Source organism: Meriones unguiculatus, chromosome 10 (genome assembly GCF_030254825.1).
Source record: "Meriones unguiculatus strain TT.TT164.6M chromosome 10, Bangor_MerUng_6.1, whole genome shotgun sequence".
Taxonomy (NCBI): domain Eukaryota; kingdom Metazoa; phylum Chordata; class Mammalia; order Rodentia; family Muridae; genus Meriones; species Meriones unguiculatus.
The window spans coordinates 74,128,122-74,148,540 of NC_083358.1; the positions used below are offsets into that span (position 1 = coordinate 74,128,122).

The 20,419-nt window shown below is 40.8% G+C and overlaps 1 protein-coding gene across 1 annotated transcript in view; it reads right to left on the reverse strand.

Annotated features, from left to right (window-relative positions):
• The window catches only part of Dkk2 (dickkopf WNT signaling pathway inhibitor 2), a 99,909-nt gene extending 84,634 nt beyond the window's left edge, over positions 1 to 15,275 (reverse strand). The window contains exon 1 of the mRNA XM_021654121.2: positions 14,334 to 15,275. Within this exon, the coding sequence (XP_021509796.1) occupies positions 14,334 to 14,555 (222 nt within the window). The 5' untranslated portion in view covers positions 14,556 to 15,275. The remainder of the gene's footprint in view (positions 1 to 14,333) is intronic.
• Between the last annotated feature and the right edge of the window lie 5,144 nt (positions 15,276 to 20,419).

Genomic DNA, 20,419 nt, shown 5'->3' on the forward strand with positions numbered 1-20,419 from the left:
ATGTATTTTGGAAAAATTGTATTAATTTGAGCAATTGCAAAGACTTTTTACAGCATTAAGAAGTTTGGGTTTTCTCTGAAATTTTGATATATTTATGTTTGTTTGTTTGTTTGTTTGTTTTTAAAAAAAACCTTGTGACAGACACTGTTTTCTTGTCTTAGTGCGTGCATTTTAAGTAACAAGTTACACATGAAGTACCGTGTGTCACCAGATTGGGCTCCAGGGAGTTAGACTGGGTGTGGTGTCTTCCTCACTTCTTTCAGGAAGAGTGGGCTTTGGGTGGGGAGCATACTTCTAGCCTACACTGGAACATCACGATTCTCTCAGAAATGGGAACCACATTATAAAAATTCTTCCTTTTTTTTTTAATTTTTTGTGGAGACCAGTTTAAAGATAATACCACAGATCTTCCAGGTTTTAAGTTTAAGATTTTGGTAAAGCCAAATGAGGGTTTCCACACTAACATGAACTGGATTGAAAGGATTACAGTTCTAATACTGCCTTGACTCAGAATAACTTGGGAAAGTTTTTGGAATTGTCTTTGAAAACAAGATTATATATATATATATAATTGTGTAAGGGCATTAAGTTTATGATAACAACAAAAAAGCCACCATGTGCCAAGAAATTTTGAATGTTATATACTAATCAATATGCATGACATTGGTTACAGTCGTAAGTTGGGGCCAAGAAGAAATAAATGTGGATTACTTCTGAAGCCGATTTCAAAACAAAAGCCTACATTCTAGCATCAGAAAAGAAAATGTATAGTGACCACGTTAGCAAAATAATATGTGGATTTTCTTTTAAAAATATATGACAGTTTTAAACATGCCTTTTATCAAGTTGATTTCTCTAATGTATTCCACAATCTCCACAATCTCCTGTACTTCCCAGTGCTGAGATCTTGGACTCTTTGCTTGCCATTGCGTCATTGGTCCATGCTGAGGTCCCCACTGACGGCACACTCCATCTTTGCTCTTTCTTCCCATGTTTCTAATTCCTTGTAAGCTGCCTCTTCCCACTGATGTCTCTGGTGTTTTGTAAATTATAAAATTAGAATCAGACTTTCTCGAGGAACACTAAAACATTTACAAGTAGGAAAACAATCAAACTTTAACTCCTGCTAAAACATTTGGGGGATAGGCAGAGCTCACTTCTTTACATTATCACTGTAGTATCCTGCATAATCGGATCTTTTCACGGCTGTTTATAGAGACAGTCCTTTTTCTATAGGTCATTCTGTCTTTCAATGCTTACACAAGGCAGTCTGTCAAGAATGCCATTTAGTCATTCATAGCTTCATTTAGTCATTCATGGTTTCATTTTGCTTTAATAACATTTTTTTTCACAGTGATTAATATCTAGATTTGTGTCGTTTGCGTATAGCAGGAAGAATAATCGTTTTAGTTTTATATAATTGAAGTGAGCTAGATAACTGAAAGACTCAGTTTAAGTGTTAATTCTTAGAAATCTTGATTAAAACTTATTTTCTACTGACCCACTACTGTACTACATGGACCTGAAAGCCACTGTCAACCTCTACATTTCAACAGAGTCATCAAGAGCCCTACACTGGCTTCATTGCTACATATACAAAGGACCCAAAATATCATATGTGTCTAATAAATGCTGGTTAATTGGGATCACAGGGTCTATCTACACTTAAAAGGGAAGCAATTACCAACTTGACTGATATATCCAAAGGACTTAATTATGTCTGAATTTTCATTTGTATCAAAGAAAAGATCTTTAGCTGTTTTCTCTGGCCTCTGTCTATGAGGTAGCACAATATACTGATAAACTGAACAGACTCAAACAAGATAGCATGCCCTTATTGTTGTTTTGTTTAATGCTTTTAGTGCCTTGGACTGATGCCAGGTCAAACACTCTGCTACTGAACTACATTCTCAGCCACAGGACTACCTGACTTTTAAACTCCAGTTCTGCCATTCATGTACCGTGTAATCTGGTGGACTAAGTGGAGGAAATAAGAAAAGCACATGAAACACTAAGAGTAGTTTTTATGCTCAAATGGACCGATGATGGAGAAAGGGCAAACCAGGATTTACTTAAGAAAACTCACTTCAGAGACAGTGCGGAGGACCTCTTGGAGAAGTAGAAAACATTGACTGTGTTTTGTGGAAAATGATACTGATGTCCTGTGAATCTAGGCAGCAACTAAATGACAATAAAGCACCAAAATTGATCAGTAATAAGATGGAGCAGTCTTTGTCAGAGAAAAATTTCCTTGGTGGATGATAGAAGGCAGGGTCCCTAGTGGGTTTTGAGATTGAACAATTCAGTAAATATTGACACTAGTGAATTTTGTAACAAGTATAATGAACACAGCAAGTTTTGGAGGAATAAAAAAACTTCTAGTTTTGAATGTATTTGATTCAAGTCATCTATCAACTGTCCAAACATATATAACTTCTGAGAAAATAAATACATGGCTCTGTGCCTGCAAATCTAAACATGTAACCAAAGAGCCTGTCACTTTCTTCTACTTATGCCTCTGTGTTGTCTCATTTGATAGATTTTCAGTAGATTCTAATCATCAAGTTTTCTTCATTTTATTTAAGGATTGATGATGTTTATAAAAGCCGTTACACGTTCTCATTTAACAAGGAAACCAGAAGTCATAAATTATGCTAAGAGTAAACTAAAATAGGACCATTTACTTATTTCGAAGAACAATTTTTAACTTACAAAAACACCATGAAAAGTCATGGGAGAAACTGAAATGAGCATTGCTAGGTTTAAAAAACAATAAAGGCTGTATCACCATACGATTCCAACTGAGTAAGATTCTGGAAACCACTGTTATCACAAGTTGGCAGGGAATGGGGAGGAATGAAAAACGATCTTTTAGAGTGCATAGAGGCAGGGGGACCATTGTCACCTCACTTACTACCCTGCTTTTTGTTCACACTAAAATGGTTCTGAAGGTAAGGCCCATTAGATCAATAGTATTTTCCAAATAATCATACCAGTTTTCTGATAACAAGTTTTATCCTGACATTATCATGTGGGTATCCATTGTATTTATGATGCTGGCATCCCTGAACATGTAACATGGATAATTGGTTATTATGTTTTTGAGGAGGACATTCCTGCTCCACAGAGTAATATATTTTCAAAAACACCCTCTTGGGAACTCACCCACTTTTCTTCTGTCCTGGTTGATGTTGTTTTATGTTAATGACTCTCGGCTTTACAGGGAGTCATTTCCCCGAAGTTGGTGCATTCTAAACCTTGTAATCTATTATGTGTCCAAAATCTAGCACTCGAGAAGCGCATGTTAAGTATGACAGGGGAAAAAAAGCCATAGGGCACTTTATGAAAGTCACAGGCAGAGCACCGTCTTTGCGGGGCTGGGAAGCTCCTTGTATGTTATATGACTAAGAACAACTAAATGTTTGTCAGAGCTGTAAAAGTATTACAATGATACTGACATTTTAAAAGAAAATTTAAGAAAATCAAAACCAACAGGCCATAGTAAAATTTTTTTTTTGTTAAAATTTATTCACTTTGTATCCCAGCTGTAGCTCCCCCCTCATTCCTCCCAGTCCTGTCCTCTTTCCCTCTTCTCCTCTGTTGCTCCTCCCCCAGTCCACTGATAGGGGAGGTCCTCCTCCCCTTCCATCTGACCCTAGCCTATCAGGTCTCATCAGGACTGGCTGCATTGTCTTCCTCTGTGGTCTGTTAAGGCTGCCCCCCCCACCCGTAGGGGGAGGTGATCAAAAATTTTAAAAGCCTGAAAGCACTTTCTACCCTCAATCTCTTATACCTACACTTTTTACACTCACACACACCTGTACACACACAAAAGCAAACCTATCAACATGAAAACTATATACCCGATTTCAGAATGAGAATTTATTCTTGGGTTATTTGATTTTATTTGATTATGTAACTCATAACTGACATTCATAAGTTTAAGATGAATAGGTCTTAACTTATTCAGTAAAGTAGCTTTTAATGGTATAACTGCAAAGAAGCAACACTTTCTAGTTTACAAAGACAGAACAGAAAACTATTATAAATGTACTGATAAAAAAAAAGCACGGTTAACTGATTTCCTTGAGGTCTAACATATATGGCTAATTCTGACTATTGTACATGCATCTAATCTTGTCTTGCATTCATCTGAAATCCCTGGAAGAAATTTTAACTATCTTCAATTGCAAATTCTGGGAAACAGTGTATGGTGATGCAGAAGATCTGCACGTATAAAGAAGGATGTTAATACAGGATTCACAAAGGCCAGGAACATCAAAATAGCAAAGGCACACAGCTATTGCTCACATTCTACTGGTAGTGAGGAAGGAAGAGATTAAACACATCTGCAAGTGAACTGATCCAACATATCTGGGCCAATAGCTAGCAGAGTCAGAAGAGAGGAAGTTTTCGAGATGGCTGCTTCCCTTCACATGGCTTTGTCTCTAACACCATCAAGGTGGATTCTGAATGTCTTCAGAAAGTGATGCTGACTACAAAGAACTCTTGTTCATTGGCTCAGCGTTACTCAAACTGTGGGGTTGAGCCACTAATTCAAACAATAATGCCCACCATTTCTGAAGGAGGTGAATAAGGGAGGAGAAAGAAGAAGAAAAGAGGAGGGCAGAAAAGGAAAGAACAGAAAAAATTAATTGTGTTTCCTTGCCGATTGTAATACAATCTATCCTTGAAACCTTTTTGAGGAGGGTGACATTCGGAGGTCACACTGGATCACAATGTGAAATGCATTTCTGACTCTGGCAGAAAAGTTTTAAAGCCCTTGGCCCCTATCCTAGGAAGGCTTGGCCCAAGGTCAAGCAATCTGCATCCCAGGCAGCCTCCATCTTCCTCCCTTCCTTTGTGATGCCTGCTATTGCAGTGCAGGCTCCGCCAGGCTTCTTGCTAATCGCGTCACTGAAGTGGCAGGCCTGGGAAAGTAGCGAGGACATAGTCACAGCCATTTCTCTTTATTAATTTTGTTTAAAACCCACGGATACAGTTGTCATCACGACACTGTAATCTTTGATAACACATTTGAACATGCACAAATTTCCAGCAACTAAAAAACAAACAAAAAAAAACTACACATAATTTATCTTCCACCAGTTTTTTTTTTTAATCAACTCAAGACAATGAATTTAACACTTATACAGAGCTCAACTGACAGAGTTCACTAAAGCGTGAACTTTGAGTTACTTGAAAGGCTTACATTAAAGTCAAAGGATCTGAGTTCTAGTGAAAATTATTTTACCATGGGTTCTATGTTCCACTGTGTTCATCTTGAAAATATTCTCAACCTCACTCCCTCAAATATAAGATGAAGAAGTAAAACAAATAAGCCACTTGTATGTCTCCTGAAACATTTAGATTTCTACATGATAAGATTTCTTTTGTTTTTTGTTTTTTTTTTCTATAAAGACATCCATGTTAACAATGATTAAACACATAAGAATGATCTTATCTGGTTATCAAATATCCAAGCATACTTTAAGACTCAGTTTGAAAGGAAAATTAAGAGTCTTCACACCGAAAATGACAATTTAGTATATAGTGAAAATAGTAGCCATCCTTTATTTTCTAGTTCAAGCAATACAGAATGAATAATCTGTAATTTGAAGTATTTTGTACAATTTATATGTAACTATTTATAAGCAAAAATATTTGCTCTATGTGCAGTTCAGTCAAAAATTAGACACTTTAATACCATATGCACCACAGAGAAAAGTTAAAAATCTGTTAAGTCCTAAGGCTTCAAAACAGCAGAGATTAGAACAAACAAACAAACAAAAAACATACCTGCCTTGATAGGAACCTATATAGCTGCCTTTCATCACCAGGAGGTGATGACAGAATAGAACATGAGAAGTTCTTTGGGTAGTCTACTGCATTCTCACAGCTTATGTTAGTCCAAAGCTTTTCTGATAGTTACAAAAAGCCAGGTGCTTGATTGTCTCAGTTCTGACAGCTTGATGTTAGATGTGAAAGGTTTTGTTACTGAGGGTTCTTTTGTTGTCACTGTTATTTCTGGCATGATTTCCAAAACTGTTGTGTTAAAAATGTGACTCAAGGTGGTTATCTTCTTAAATGTAGACACCCGCATAAGCAGTACGTAATTCTAAAGAAGAAAAATCCTATGCGTTGTTGAGTGACAGTAGGAATATGAGAGAAACAGACAGAAAGGGACTGTGAGAAGCACCCATGTTTATGGGCCGATGGCTACAGTAGGCAATCAGTAGAGGAAATAAAGAAAGCAGAAGCAACACAGGATTAGGGCCAGAGGGAAAACTCAGGCATAAGGAATTAACAATGGGCCACAGAGTCCAAAGAAGTTTCCTGGGGAGACAAGAACTTTAAGTTTCAGGAAAACACCACAATGAAGGTCAAGCCACCTTTAAAGAGTGAGCAAGAGTCATCTGTTTGCAGATGTCCACAGTTTCAGGTGATTAGAAGCTAAAACTTTCCTCTGTCCTCCCATTGGATGAAGGCTTCTATGTCATCCTTGACCAGATACACTATCAGCATATGCTATTGCTTCTAACACGCCTGATTAAAAGAAATTCATTGCACACTTCTGCGAGATGAATTTAATCCTCAACGTTATTAAAATACTTCTAATTTGTATAAATTAGGAAAACATAATTGAAGGTGAAAATGTCAAAGCTAGAGGGATGGGGTGGAAGTAATACAGCTCCAGTTTACGGATCCTTCTCAAAGCGATAGCTGATATATATATATATATATATATATATATATATATATATATATATATATATAAAAGTGTTCTGAACTCTGAGCATGCCATGTAGGTCCAGACACTCAAAAGCAATTGAGAGCCTCGCTCCGGAGAGACTGTCTTAACTTTAAACTGCATCAGATTAATGTTGTTGGAACAGACTCACGAATATGCTCAATTCTTTTGGTTCTTGTGGTTAAGCAACTAATATTGCCTTGGGTATTAAAACCCCAACTTATTACAATTGTATTCTTGAAGTCTGAGCTATTCTTGCTTCTGTATTCGTTCCGTAATTTTGCCAGCTAACCAGTACCGTGCTAGCTTCCCTTCTATGACAGTGACGTACCATCACTCAACCTCAGCATTCAATGAGAAAAACGTGACAATACCGAAGCGGTTTAGTTGGTCTTGTTTTGTAATTCTCAGTGTTCTATGAGTTTGATTCTTCACTCCATGCACATCTTATAGTGCAGTCACTGCTCACTGACTTTCTAAAAAAATATTAAGCAGCCCCTTCTTTGGTGCATGGATTTATTGTATGTGTTCCTGTTACTTTCAGGCTGAACTAACTACATTAGGAAACTAAATGGTTGTGCTTCTTTGATTTCCCATACATGTTAGCCTGTGTGATTCTCATTCTTACCCATTCATGTTAATAATAATTGTTATTATGGGGCGGTTGTTATAATGATGCTGCTTTTACACGTTAAAAAAAGAGCTAGGGATGCTAAATAACAGTTCCAAAGGAATTCAGCTAGGCAGTGGTGAGCTGCCACTCAAAACCACTCAGGAAACTGTAGGGCCATCTGAAACTCTGACAGGCATCGAGAAGAGAGAAAGCCAAGGTGGAAAAAAAATAAAAGCAACGAGAGGTCTACACACAGTCCCTCCATACATGATGAGAGCAAGGGATGCCCTAGGAGAAACACCATGGAGAAGGCTTGGTCTCGTGCAAGTGTTTCCCATTCTGAGACGTGTGCACAGGGGATGTGCTGCTGGCATGAGAAAACAAGAGCTCCTCAAGAACACCCCACTCTGCCAATGACACCACTGTAAGTAGGTGGGAGGGGAGGTGGGGGGTGGAGAGAGTTGAGTGGCAGGTACTCAGGAGGCCAGAAGAGGGCACCAGATGCCCTAGAACTGATGCTAAAGCCAAATGTAATCCACTTGACTTGGTTGCTGGAACTAGATTCTGATCTCTGAAGGGTGCCAACCACTCTAAATTGCTGAACCATCTCTCCAGCCCCATGTCTTCTCACATTTCAAATACTTCGTCATTTAGAAAATAAGGATATTAAGGTTAGCTCCACATGCTGTGTAGAGGATCAAAAGAGTTAATGCAACTAAGAGTTTGGAGTCATGTCTGGCACAAAGTGGACGGTCAACCAATAGTACCTCTTAGTAAAATTTAACATGTGTTCTAAGTGCTGGCAAGCTTGTTTAAGGAAGTCACTCATTTGGTTATAACTAGTTTTTCTTGTCTCTGGAAGAAAAAATATATACCTTTCTTATCCATAAGTCATAATATTGAAAAATATCTCTTTCCCTCATTATGACACTTTGAGTCACCTTATCATTTAATGTAATTATTCACTTATTGATTTTGTTTTGTTTTGTACAGGCCCGATATATGGGACATTTAATAGGTAAATTTGAAGTTCTTGAATTTAAATTATTATGTGTACCAAATTATAATATATTAACAAATTAATTTAATTAAATACTGCCAAAGATTTGAAAGAATAATTGGTGTACATTGTTCCATTATTTTACTATATGAATGAGTTAGCTGGTAATCTCTTAAAATTCTACTGTTTTCATGAGGCCTTATTGATTTAATTTCTGCATTTAGAATTTATATTCCACAGATAAATTAAAACTAATTTAATATCTCACAAAAATAATCTTCTATATAGATTCAGTGGTTGTAAAATACTGTATAGCTTAATCTAACTAGTTAATAAACATACAATGATTTCAATATCAGACTGAAATCACCAATCTTAATGACCTCTCTGTTTTACTTTAGCATTGTCCAGAAAGTAATTCACTGCGCTGTATCTCCGGGAGGATTCTGGAGATGCTGGTGTTATTCGTGGCCTCCCTGTTATTGACTTGGAACCAGAGTAGGCAGGGACCCAAAGCTGTCATCATGAGACACTCATTGAAAAGCCATTATTTTAAATATTTGGATGGTGACTTTTCATCCTGTGGACAGATGTTCCTATTTTTAAAAAAAAAGAAAAAAAAACTTCACAAATTTTGTATCAATTGACCTCTTTGTTTGAGAAAAATGCTTAGATTTGTTTTAAAAACACCAACAATTAGTCAAAATTTGATGTTCTGTTCTAGTTGCTGGCCACAGTGGATAGGAAAAAAAAGAAAATATTGATAACTTACCTGAAACACTAATGCTAAACATTGTAATGCATTCTATATTAAACATTTCTATGTAACCCTAAAGTGCAATGCCAAAGAATGCAAAAATCAATCTATTAATTATTACTAATCTTACTTTTCAGTCTTTGTTTCAGTTTGTTCTGACTTTCGGATCTTTGGTTTTTAAGGGAGGGTTGAGAAAGAGAGAGAAGGAACACCAAGTTGGATGGATAAGGAGTTTGGAAGAGTCTGGGAGGAATTGGAGAAAGGGAAAAATATGATTAAAATATATGAAAAAAAGTTTTAGTAAAAATGACAGAGACTTATGCAGAGAAAATATGACATGAATCTTATTGACGATCAGATAAATAACATGAGGCAGATTTATCTTTTTTTATAGATGAATACAAGCAACTAGAGGTATAATTAGGTAAATCAACTTTAATACATTTTCAGGGAGTCTCAGGGAGAAATAATACTGTAATTCACCTTATGTTACCTTTATATTAACGAATAACTACCCATGAGAAGACTGACTTTAGATGGTAGGTATATTAATTATCATAAATCTCTTCTAACACTTCACAGATGGTTTTTCACAAGCATTTTAAATTATCGCAGACATAAAAAGGGCAGAGGCAAATCTTCTTCTGAGATGGCATACAGCGTTACCTTCTGTGACATTGCCGTGACTTTAACCATTAGGTTTGAAAACAGTCCGGAAAGGAAGGAACAGGGCAGAAGTTTGTATCCGAGGGAATAATAAAAAAGTCTACAACTCGCTCAGAGTCACAGCTGGAGTGAATTTAAGTCACCTTGTCCTCTTGCTCTCTCTGGTCTAGCACAGAAATAAAATGATGGATGTTTATACTTAGACCGTCATTGAAATGCTTCTCCTGCCAGTCATGGGTAACCTTCCGCTTACGTCAGTGAGCCATTCTGTCGGACTGACCATGAAAGCAAGGGAATAGAAATGTGGATTGCTCCGAAATACTTTAAATTATTTTTGAAAGCTTAACTATAAAACGATACGCCAGTGTTGTGACACCCGCCAAGTGTTAGCGTGTCATCTAGCTCTTAACAGGGAGAAGTAGGGCTGGGGTTAAAATAGATTTTAAATAACTTCAGAAAGCAAGGCAAGCGGCTACAAAGGAAAGACACTATAGTTCATTTTGGTGAAGGCTCTCATGAGTTTTCACAAGTGCAAATAGATATCACACTTTTATTAAAGAAAACAAAATCTATCAATATTAGTAGTTTCTAACCAAGCCTCTCACGTTCTAAGTTCAGTGAATGTCAATAATTCACTACAAGAAACATAATTTTATCCAAGCAACTGTCCTTCAAGTATCCAAGTTGTATTAGAAAGTTATAGAATCGAGATTACATTAAGTTAACTGGAGACTCTTTTTATACACATGCCCTAAACAACTTGTGTTAACAAGCTATTTTAAATATATCTTAATAACATATATATTAAGATATCTATTTTATTATGTACATTAAGATAGTAAGATATATATTAAGCTATATTTCTTAAATATAACATATTTAACAAATCAATCTACCTATTACTTTGAATTTTTTATAGCTTGAATTCAAATTAAACACACCTACTAATAAGACCAAATGATATGTGAAGAACAGAAACTCTTAGAAACACAGATCATTTATCCACAAAACACTGCAGAGTATAAAAGTTAAAACAATTGGTTAATTGCTTTAGTCTATTCTTGTTTGTTTTGAAGGTAGCCCATAGCTTTCAATATGGAAAACTCTAGAGATGCTATCAGCCACGGCACAAGAACATATTTATTCCCGTGATTTTGAAGACAGTATTTAAAATTACTTTTGGTTTCAAACATGTGCAATATTCCCCTTAGGAACTGAAATACACAAATGTCATATATGTATCAGCTGTGGAATTTGATTTATACAGTACACATATACACCACATGATTTTTTGAACCCATTCGCAGTGTCAGGAATGAAAGTTACACTTTAAAAAAGTAGAATAACTTATCAAAATCATTTTCCTGCCACCCTCAACTTTCTTTGTCAGCTCCCACTATGAGTCTTTACGGCGTCTTTGAAAGGAACCCTCCGTAGTCTTGTCAGTTTTCACCTTCAGCCATGATAGTGCTGCCCTACAACACCTCTGCTCAGCAATGTGCTTTCTCTCTGTGCTCATCCTTTCTGAGAAGAGAGGGGTGTGTTTTCTAAGGATAATTTACAACCCACCCACCTTTCCTACAAAAAAGGAAAAAATCTATAAATTAAGAATGCTTCCCTTCCCTGCAATCAGACTACGCCGAACCTGGGAAACCCTGGCGTTTGGTGTTATTTTCACTTTTGTGGATCAACGAATTTAATTAAATTTCTTCAAAAAAAAAAAAAAAACAACATTTCAAAATGGCAAGGAAATTTGTTTTCTAGCTCCCCATTCTGAAATGTTTAAATATGTGGTTGTTAAATTTCAGTTTATTAAAGAGAAGATCAAAGTGTAAGTTTCTAATCTCCCGATGGGAGGCTATCTCCTGGAGATTTATCCTCTGTGTCTTTAAAGGCAGATAGTTCGGTGTCACCAGTCACAACTAAAGCTGTTGGACAGAACTGAACTGCTTGGGCCTTGGGTCGTACTGCAGAAGTAGCTGTTTTCAGCAAATGGCACTTTGCTTTCAGTCTCCTCAACTGAAATTTGTTATGATGGGCAAAAATTCTGGGCATCAACATCGTTGCTCAAGATCTGTGTGTGTGTGAGAGAGAGAGAGAGAGAAGAGAGAAATCAGCATCATTTCTCTTGGACTGATTTTCTAACTTAGATCTATTTGTGAAATTATGAATACAAAGACTTTTGGAGACCGCATATCCAGTGGAATAAAGAATATAGAATAATACATGTTCACATAATTAATTTTTCTTCTTTGAAGAATCACTTTGCTTTTCATGAGAAGTGAGAACACAGAATAGATATAATGTAGTCCTTTTAGATACCTACTATCCTCACCTTGATATTTTGTTTTGCTCACTCTTAGTTCAAGGGTATTAGACTTCCTTACAAAACTACTGTCACAATCTTAAGAATCTCTTAATTATAGCTAAATACCTGTAATGAAATATATTACATTTGCTAAGCTCTGAAGGACATATCAGGAATTCAACTTATTTGTAAAATAAATAATTAGATATTCAAATTGAGAAGTTGAACTGCAGTTGTAAACTCTTTAAATAAACACACTACATGATTAATGAGGTATTGGAGGGACAGCAGACATCACCCATAGCTATCTGTTTAGATGTATGTTAGCAAAATGTAAAGTGTAAGTTAGACTCCAAGATATCTTCTTTAGTCCACTCGGAAAGGCCCTCATGGCTGAGAGTGTAACTGGTGATTTGACAGGTCAGGAATTAAGGCTCAAGTCATGTCCCAAGTCAGGGCACTTGGACACTTCTGGGGTCTGTACTCATTAGGCAGAGAGGAGCCTGAAGAGACACTGTGTCCTTGTGTTTCTCCTGTAGTTCTTGGGAGAACTGAGCTCTCTGAAACCAAGGTGAAGTGAGAAGTGACTGATGTTCATCAGATTATCTGTAAAAGTCCTTTTAACCGGGGGGCCCAGCTCATGATGACCTCAAAGAGAAGGTTAGGTTAATTTCTCTTGAAAATGTTGGAGTGTCTCCCACGGAAAAAGAAATGGTAAGAGAGGTGTCTATGTTGGTGTGGGGGTGAGTGTGAGAGATTGGATGTGCAGAGTAGTATGTATGTATGTATGTATGTATGTATGTACATATATGTATAGTTTCTTATGTTCCGTAAACTTTTTAAGTCCTGGGATTGAAGACATTGCAGTTCTTTGAGAGAAGAGCTGAAATGTTCGGTATTTCAAAACCCCGGGAAGCATTCTCAGATTGCAAACACACACACACAGACACACAGACACACACACACACTGGCATCAGGCACACAGACCATGAGAGGGCAGTAGGGGGCCAATCTCAGGCCTGAATCTTCTCTGGCTGTCCAGCCTTTGCTGCCAGCCTTCCCTTTGCCTCCGGGGCTGTGGGCAGCTGCAGCTGATGACAGCGCGCTGAAAGCGGGTGCAGCCTCATCTCTGAGCGAACCGGAAAACCTGCATCTGCTGAGCACGGAATCCTGCCTGTGGTTGACACTTGTGAGAGGTGCGTGTGCTGTTTTGGCAAACTGGCATTCGACTTTGGCTTCCCACAAAAGGAGAGGAAGGTGGAGCTGCGGTGGCTCCCAGTGCCCACAGAGCCCCCTCTCCTGGCCACAGCGCACCGACTACACTTGGTGCCCAGTGAGCGCGCGTTCCTGCAGCCAACCTTTGCTTCCCTTTGCTCCAGGTGTCTGTGTGAGCCTTTGTAAGTGACTGTCAACCTATCTGCCTACGAGACAAAGACCTAGATGACCTCAGAAAGCACCCTCTCTCAAAATCGGCTTTGGGATCCCTGCTGTGCTGCAGCCGCCGCTTAAGACACCGTCATTGTCACCCCCTGATTTTCTTGCTCCCAGTTGATTTATTCGCAGTTCTGCTTGAGTGGGAAGCGCGAGCCTGCTGGAGATCTTGCCTGTCAGTGCAAAGAGTTTCGGAGAAAGACAACGCAAAAGAGAGCAAATGCCCTTCTCGGCACTGTAAGACGTTCTGGGCTCATGAGATCCACATTCTCCCTGCACGCCCCAAAGCCGTCGCTTAGACCAGTTGTGAGTTTGGGACACACACAGACATTTCACTTGAAGATGGGGAAGCAACAGGCCCCATCTTCCAGAGTCAGGAAGATGAAGTAAGTGAACACCTAAAGCGCTTAGACTGGAGGCTCGCACATCCCACTTGCTACGTCGGCTGCTGTGCACCTCCATCGCATCCGCGTGATAGACCGGAGGAAGGACCGTTCTGGTCGCTTTGCCAGAGAAACGCACTAGATCTCAAAAAGTACCCATGTCTCAACGCGGAGATGAGGCAGAACTCGAAACCTCCCGCACTAAACAAACATCCCAGAGACCCGCCAATCACCCAGGTCCCGGTTTTCATGCACATCCAACTTCAGCCACCCCCTCCCAAATAGCCAGAAGCACCACACCTGCCTGGGGTAAGGCTTTGACTCTTGCCGGGCGCAAAGCCAAGCTGCCTGGCGCAAAAGCCCTCGTCCCTACCTCTCCCGGCTGCAAAGTGTGCTGAGGGGTGGGGGAGGGGAGGGTTCCTACCTGCCCCAGGCTTTTGCCCTTCTTACTGCCGCCGAACGCCAGTCCTTGGTTCATGCCCGCAGATCGATTGGCAGCCTGAGCAGGAGTCTCCCCTCCCAGAGAGGACTTGATGGAGTTGAGTTTGGCCCGAGAGCTGCCTAGCTGTGAACTCTCCACCATCAGCACCGCGGCCAGTAGGAGTAGGCAGCGGGAGGAATCCTTGCCCCGCATCAGCGCGGCCATCTCCGGGTGAGGGGTTTCCCGGAGTGGGATGGAGCCCGAAAGTTGCGAATGCCAGGAGAGGGAGGACACGGACCCTCAAACCCTCACGTGGGGCTCGTGGGCTCCTCACGGACACCGTCCCCCCAACCCTTCCTGGATCAGACACCCAGGACTTTTCAGAACTCAGTCTCAAGCCTCCAGCGGGGAGCAAAGGCGACCCCGGCGAGACCCGCTCCTCCAGCGGGCAGGAAGTTCTGCAGTCCCTGGAAGCAATCAAAGCCCAGACGCCTTCTCGCCAAGGAGGCGTGACCCAAGGTGCAGGAAGACCCAGCCCTGCAGCTCGCACCGCCGGCTTGGCGTTCCGCGCTGAGCCCTTTGGCGCTCTCGCCCGATTTTCCGCGGTTGACTCTTCTTCCCTCTTAACCGCTCGCGAGGTTCTCCCCGGCTTCTTTCCTTTCGACCTCGGTCGACCGCTCTCAGCTCTCCTGCGCTTTAGCTCTCAACCTTCGCGCCACTCAAGTCCCCCTTTCCAAGTCAGCAGGCTTTATAACTGGTCATCTCGAGTCGCCCCTGGCCGGACGCTGGGGGATCTGGGGCCAGCCGAGGTCCCCGCACGCGCACTCCCACTGGTGCGGTGAAGGAGGCTGTGCCCCCCACCCCCGGTTCACACCGGGCCACCAAGCACTGACCGAGATGCAGCGATGCGCAGCGCGGAGGGCCAGTGCTCTTTCTGCTCTCCCCCGCCCTCTTTGCTTTTTATAGCTTTCCACAGTGGGTTTTTCCTCCGCCCCCAATTCAAGAGTGACAAAGAGTGAAAACGTCCCTCTCGCCCCCCCCACGCTCCCGCTTCCCCCAGCAGGCGCTCTTTCTGAGGCTGTCCCCCCATCTTCCCATCTTCCCTACCCTTCCATCCTTCCTTCACTCTGTAACTAAAAACTTGGGGTTCACCTCCGAGCAACAAGGGCGGGGGGGGAGTTCTTCATGAATGATCACAGCTCCCTCGGAGTGGCTGGGAGTTTGAAAACAGGCAGAAATGGAGAGGAAAGTTTGTCCCCATTTGTGGCGACTGCCACCAACTGCTGCTTCTAAGTTCTCCCACCCGGCTCCCGCCTCCAAGTAGGAGCGCTGGAAAAGGCCCTCAGAACATCTGTAAGTTAGCTTGGCCGATTGTATGCAGCTTGGTTGGATTCTAGGCTGTGCCTCTTGGTTCATGTGCTGTGTGAGGTTACCCTGCTATATAGGTGCATGGAATAGGGAGGGCGTACAAAGGTGGGCAAGAGAACCAACGGAAGAGGGGACTAGAGAAAAAGGGAAAGAGAACCAAAGAACGAGGGGAATAAGGGGCCACCCCTCCCCCCCCCCCCGAAGTGTCTGGATCTTTTTGGTTTCCTCATCCCCCACCCATCCCCACACACAGAGTACACATTTATCTAACCAAGGAGTGGAAAGCAAGGGATAACGTCCTGGCTGTGCGACCTCGCCGTTTCTTGAGGCACCTTTAGGATGCCAAAGCGTCCTCTTGGCGAAGAGGGAAATCCCAGGGAGGAATAAAAAGCCCAATGGGGAACCGGGTGAGTGGCAAAGTGGGCCGGAAACTTCTGGTCCTGCCTGCTGAGCGGCTCCCTCCTTCCTAGCTAGCCCCTGGGTTGCCGGAGCGAGCAACCCGGAACGCATTGGCTGGCTTGCAGCACTTGGGGGCGCCAGTGGCAGCGGTCAGCCAGGAGCACAAACACCGCGGGAGACAAGCTTTGCCAGCAAGATCTGGGTTTGAAGTGGTTTGGTTGCCCAGGAAACAGAGCAAAGGTTGTTGGGCGTTTCTTTAGCAGCAGTACTGATGTGCAGTCGCTAGCCAGCCTTGTTTGGAGTCAGACAGGGTGGCCCGCCGTGAAGGGGTGTATTCCAGCAGCTCACGATACAACTTTTGGGTATCAGTCTCCTCTTTCACACCTGATTCTGGCATGTACCAGACTGTCCAGGAGCCGAGTTTTACATGTCGCTAAAAGGAAGGTATTTTCCACCAAACACGCCAAGAACTAAGGTGTGCCTTCAGAGTGGGGATGTCCTGGGCAGAGTCAGCTATGCACTTTGCTTTCCCGGACCTGTGAGTCAGCCTTTCCTGAAACTTTTCATGTACACAAGATAGTGGGGGGGGGGGAGGGGGTCTTGATTTTTGTTTTTTGTTTTTTAAAACACACAACCAAACAGTAAATTAAATATGCTTACTCTTTGGGTTGCCTTTTTGCCTTAAAGTAAAATTGATTTGTTTGTTTGTTTACTTTTTGATTTATTTTTGACGACATGTTCTGGCTATGTTGCCCAAGCTGGCACTAAGGTAAAAATTCTCCTGTCTCCTCCTCTAAACTGCTGAGATTACAGACATCTGCCATTGCTCTTGTCGGGTGTTCATAGTTAATGGTTGCTTCACTTAAAAAAAAAAAAAAACGCATTAGAAGGCCATAGATGAATCCTGAAGAAATAATGCCAGTGTAAGGACCGGTTATACATATCTAAGACAGTCAGAACGCTGGTTGTCAAGGACTAGGAGGAAGGAAAGGTAAGAAGCTCCTATATTCACAGGCACAAAGTCTCAATCCGTCAAGATAAATAAATTCTAGATATTTGCTAAATCAGTGTCAGGAGCAGATGATAATGCAATGAACATCTAACATTGTCTAAAAGATAGATTTCATGGTAAATGACCTTACTACAATAAAAACATACATGGATACATAATTTTATCCATTAAAGGGTGTGTGTGTGTGCTTGTGTGAGCCCAAGAACAAAGTTGTATGTTTTTAAGGATAAGCAAGGCTCTCATGGAACACGGAAGAGAAAAATAGTCCGTATATTACGAATAAGACCTTAGTCTTTACAAATGAATAGTATCTTTTGCTTTTGTTTTGACTTATTTGCTAGTCAGGAAACATTACAGAAATGCAGGAAATTAAGTTAAAAATTTACTAATTCAGATATTTTAAAGTAGACTTTATTATTTTTGCAACTTTTATTTGTTATTAGTACATGTGTAAGGGGTAGAGCTGTGCCACAGCACGTGTGGAGGTCAGAGGAGAACTTCATGGAGTTAACTCACTCCTTCTGCCCTTGCATGGGCCCTCAGGACCAAACTTTGGTCATAAGAATTACACAAAACATTCCTTTATTAGCTGAGCCATGCCTAACAAGTATTTTAGAGCATAAAAAGAGACAAAATGTGGTTAGTTATATATGCAGCACACCACCATATATATTCATTTGAAAGAAAATTGAATTTGACCATATGTAGAAGAAAAAATCAAGTTAATAAAGAATAAGATGAGGAATCTTTGCCTGTTTTAGTCACTTTACACTTTATATCCAATCAGAATTATAACACACACTGACTACACTCCTGGATGCACTCTGATCAGAAAATTAATGTTGACCACAGTACACTTAGTGGATAAATCTATCTTATATAAGGACCATAATAATCAGTCTACTAAAAGCCAACAAAACACTATATAAACTCCAGGAACAAGCTTAAAAATACAGTTAAACTTCAGGTTCACATGGTCATGTGGCATGGTGGCATAGCCACTCAGGAGACAGAGGCAGGTAACCTATGTGAGTTCAAGGCCAGCCTGACCTACAGAGTGCACAGCTATATCCCTTACACATGTACCAATAACAAATAAAAAAGTTGTAAAAATAATAAAGTATTCTTTAAAAGAACTGAATCAGGCCTGCCAAGGATACATAGTCAGAATCTGCCTTTAAAAAAATCAAAAATTTACATCAAACTTGTTTTTTACAGATATTCTCCTACATTAAGGAAAATCAAATACATAGCATCAAACACTTAAATATCAACAACCACACTTTAGACTAAAAGGTAAGCAGAAACTGGTTTCATTGATGACACAAATGCAGTCTACACAATTATTTGGTAATAATTGTGTATTACCAAATATACATACAAGGAGATACACAAAATCAGGAGTTGGATAAGCATATACCTTGGCTGCTGTCATAAATCCACACGTGTTTTCTCCTTGTGTGTTTTCTTAAACAGGAAGAAACATCATCGTATTTTACTTGGGAGGATTGAGTTTTAGGTCACTGGCAATAAAATAATTAGAGAGCAAATGCATAAAAAAGAAGACTGTGCACAAGTCAAGTCAAATCGCTCCTGTCCTGAAGAGAGTGTGTATGTGGACACTCTGTTCTTTGGCTGCACATTTGCTCTCCTCTTTCTTCTTCTAGCTCTGGGCCATCTTGGCCCCATTAAAAAGAAACAACTTTCCCAGAAGTTGCTCTGAAACAAGATTTCCTTCTAATACTTAACCCTGAAACAGGATTTACCCTTCTTACTCTCAGTTTTTAGCTCCTCACTATTTCGCTCCACCATCGTGCCTCCTGGATTAGCACGTAGTTCATTCAGCTTAAGAAATTGCTGCACATGTAGAAAGTGTGAAGCCCTGTGAACACAGAGGTAAGTGGGTGGAGCCTGTGGCCTTGATGAGGCTTACAGCCCACTGTCAAACCCTTGACTCATAGACCACCAGGAGTAGCTGCTCTGAGCCCTCTCCTGTTCTTACCTACTGCTAAACTTTTTGAATACTTGACTTCAGGCTCTCCTAGGTTATCTGAATCTTCAAAGCTGGTGAAGTCATGTAATTGTAGAAATAAAGATGATTGAAGACATCCCCTAAAGACTTTCTTTCCCACGAACTTGTGCATATATCTTAAGAGCATACATACAGAGTACATTATACCCTCCCTATCTGAGTTTGAACCCACAGAAATGGCCAGAGCAATGGTCATTAAAGACTAAAGTATTATATTTGGGCCAACTTGAGAAGGGAAACTACAGGCCCCACAGGATTCCAAATCACCTTGCATGTAGGAAGTGGATATGAAGCACCTTCCTGATATAGATGAATCTCTGTGGTTGTTAAGGACCTGGAAAATACGGTTACAAGTTTCCTTACTGCATAGTAAACATGGATACTGCTTGATCCTGTTACTCAGTGGTCCACACTGTTTGCTTGGTTTTTCAAGACAGGTTTTCTCTGTGTAGCCTTGGCTCTCCTAGGCTCGCATTGTAGACCAGGCTCGCCTCAAACTCACAAAGACCTGCCTGCCTCTGCCTCCCAGAGTGCTGGGATTACAGGCCTGTGCTACCACATCCAGCCACACATTGGTTCAACCACAGATATCAGTTAAATATTTATTTTCATTTCTTATAATTTATTCATTTTATATCCTGATTGTAGCCCCATTCCCCATCTTCTCCCAGTCCCACCCTTCCTCCCTTCTCCCCCCTATCCCCTTCCCCTAGTCCACTGACAGGAGAAGTTCTCCTTTCTTGACATCTTACCCTAGCTTATTAAGTCTCATCAGGACCACCTGGATCCTCTTCCCAGTGGCCTGACAAGGCCACATCAACAGGGGGAAGTGATCAAAGAGCAGGCAATTGAGTTCATGACAGAGGCAGCCCCTGCTCCCCTTACTCAGAAACTCACGTGGAAACCTGCCAATAGGCTACATCTGAGCAGAGGGTCTGGGTCCTCTCCATGAATGGTCCTTGGTTGGGAGTACAAACTTGTACAATCACTTTGGAAATCAGTCTGGCACTTTCTCAGAAAATTGGGAATAGTGCTTCTTCAAGATCCAGCTATACCACTCCTGAGCATATAGCCAAAAAAAATGTTCCACCATTCAACAAGGACATTTGCTCAAGTATGTTCACAGGAGCTTTATTTGTAATAGCCAGAATCTGGAAACAACCTAGATGTCCCTCAACCAAAGAACAGATACAGAAATTGTGGCACACTTACACAGTGGAACACTACTCAGCTATTAAAAACAAGGAAATCATGAAATTTGCAGGCAAATGGATAGAA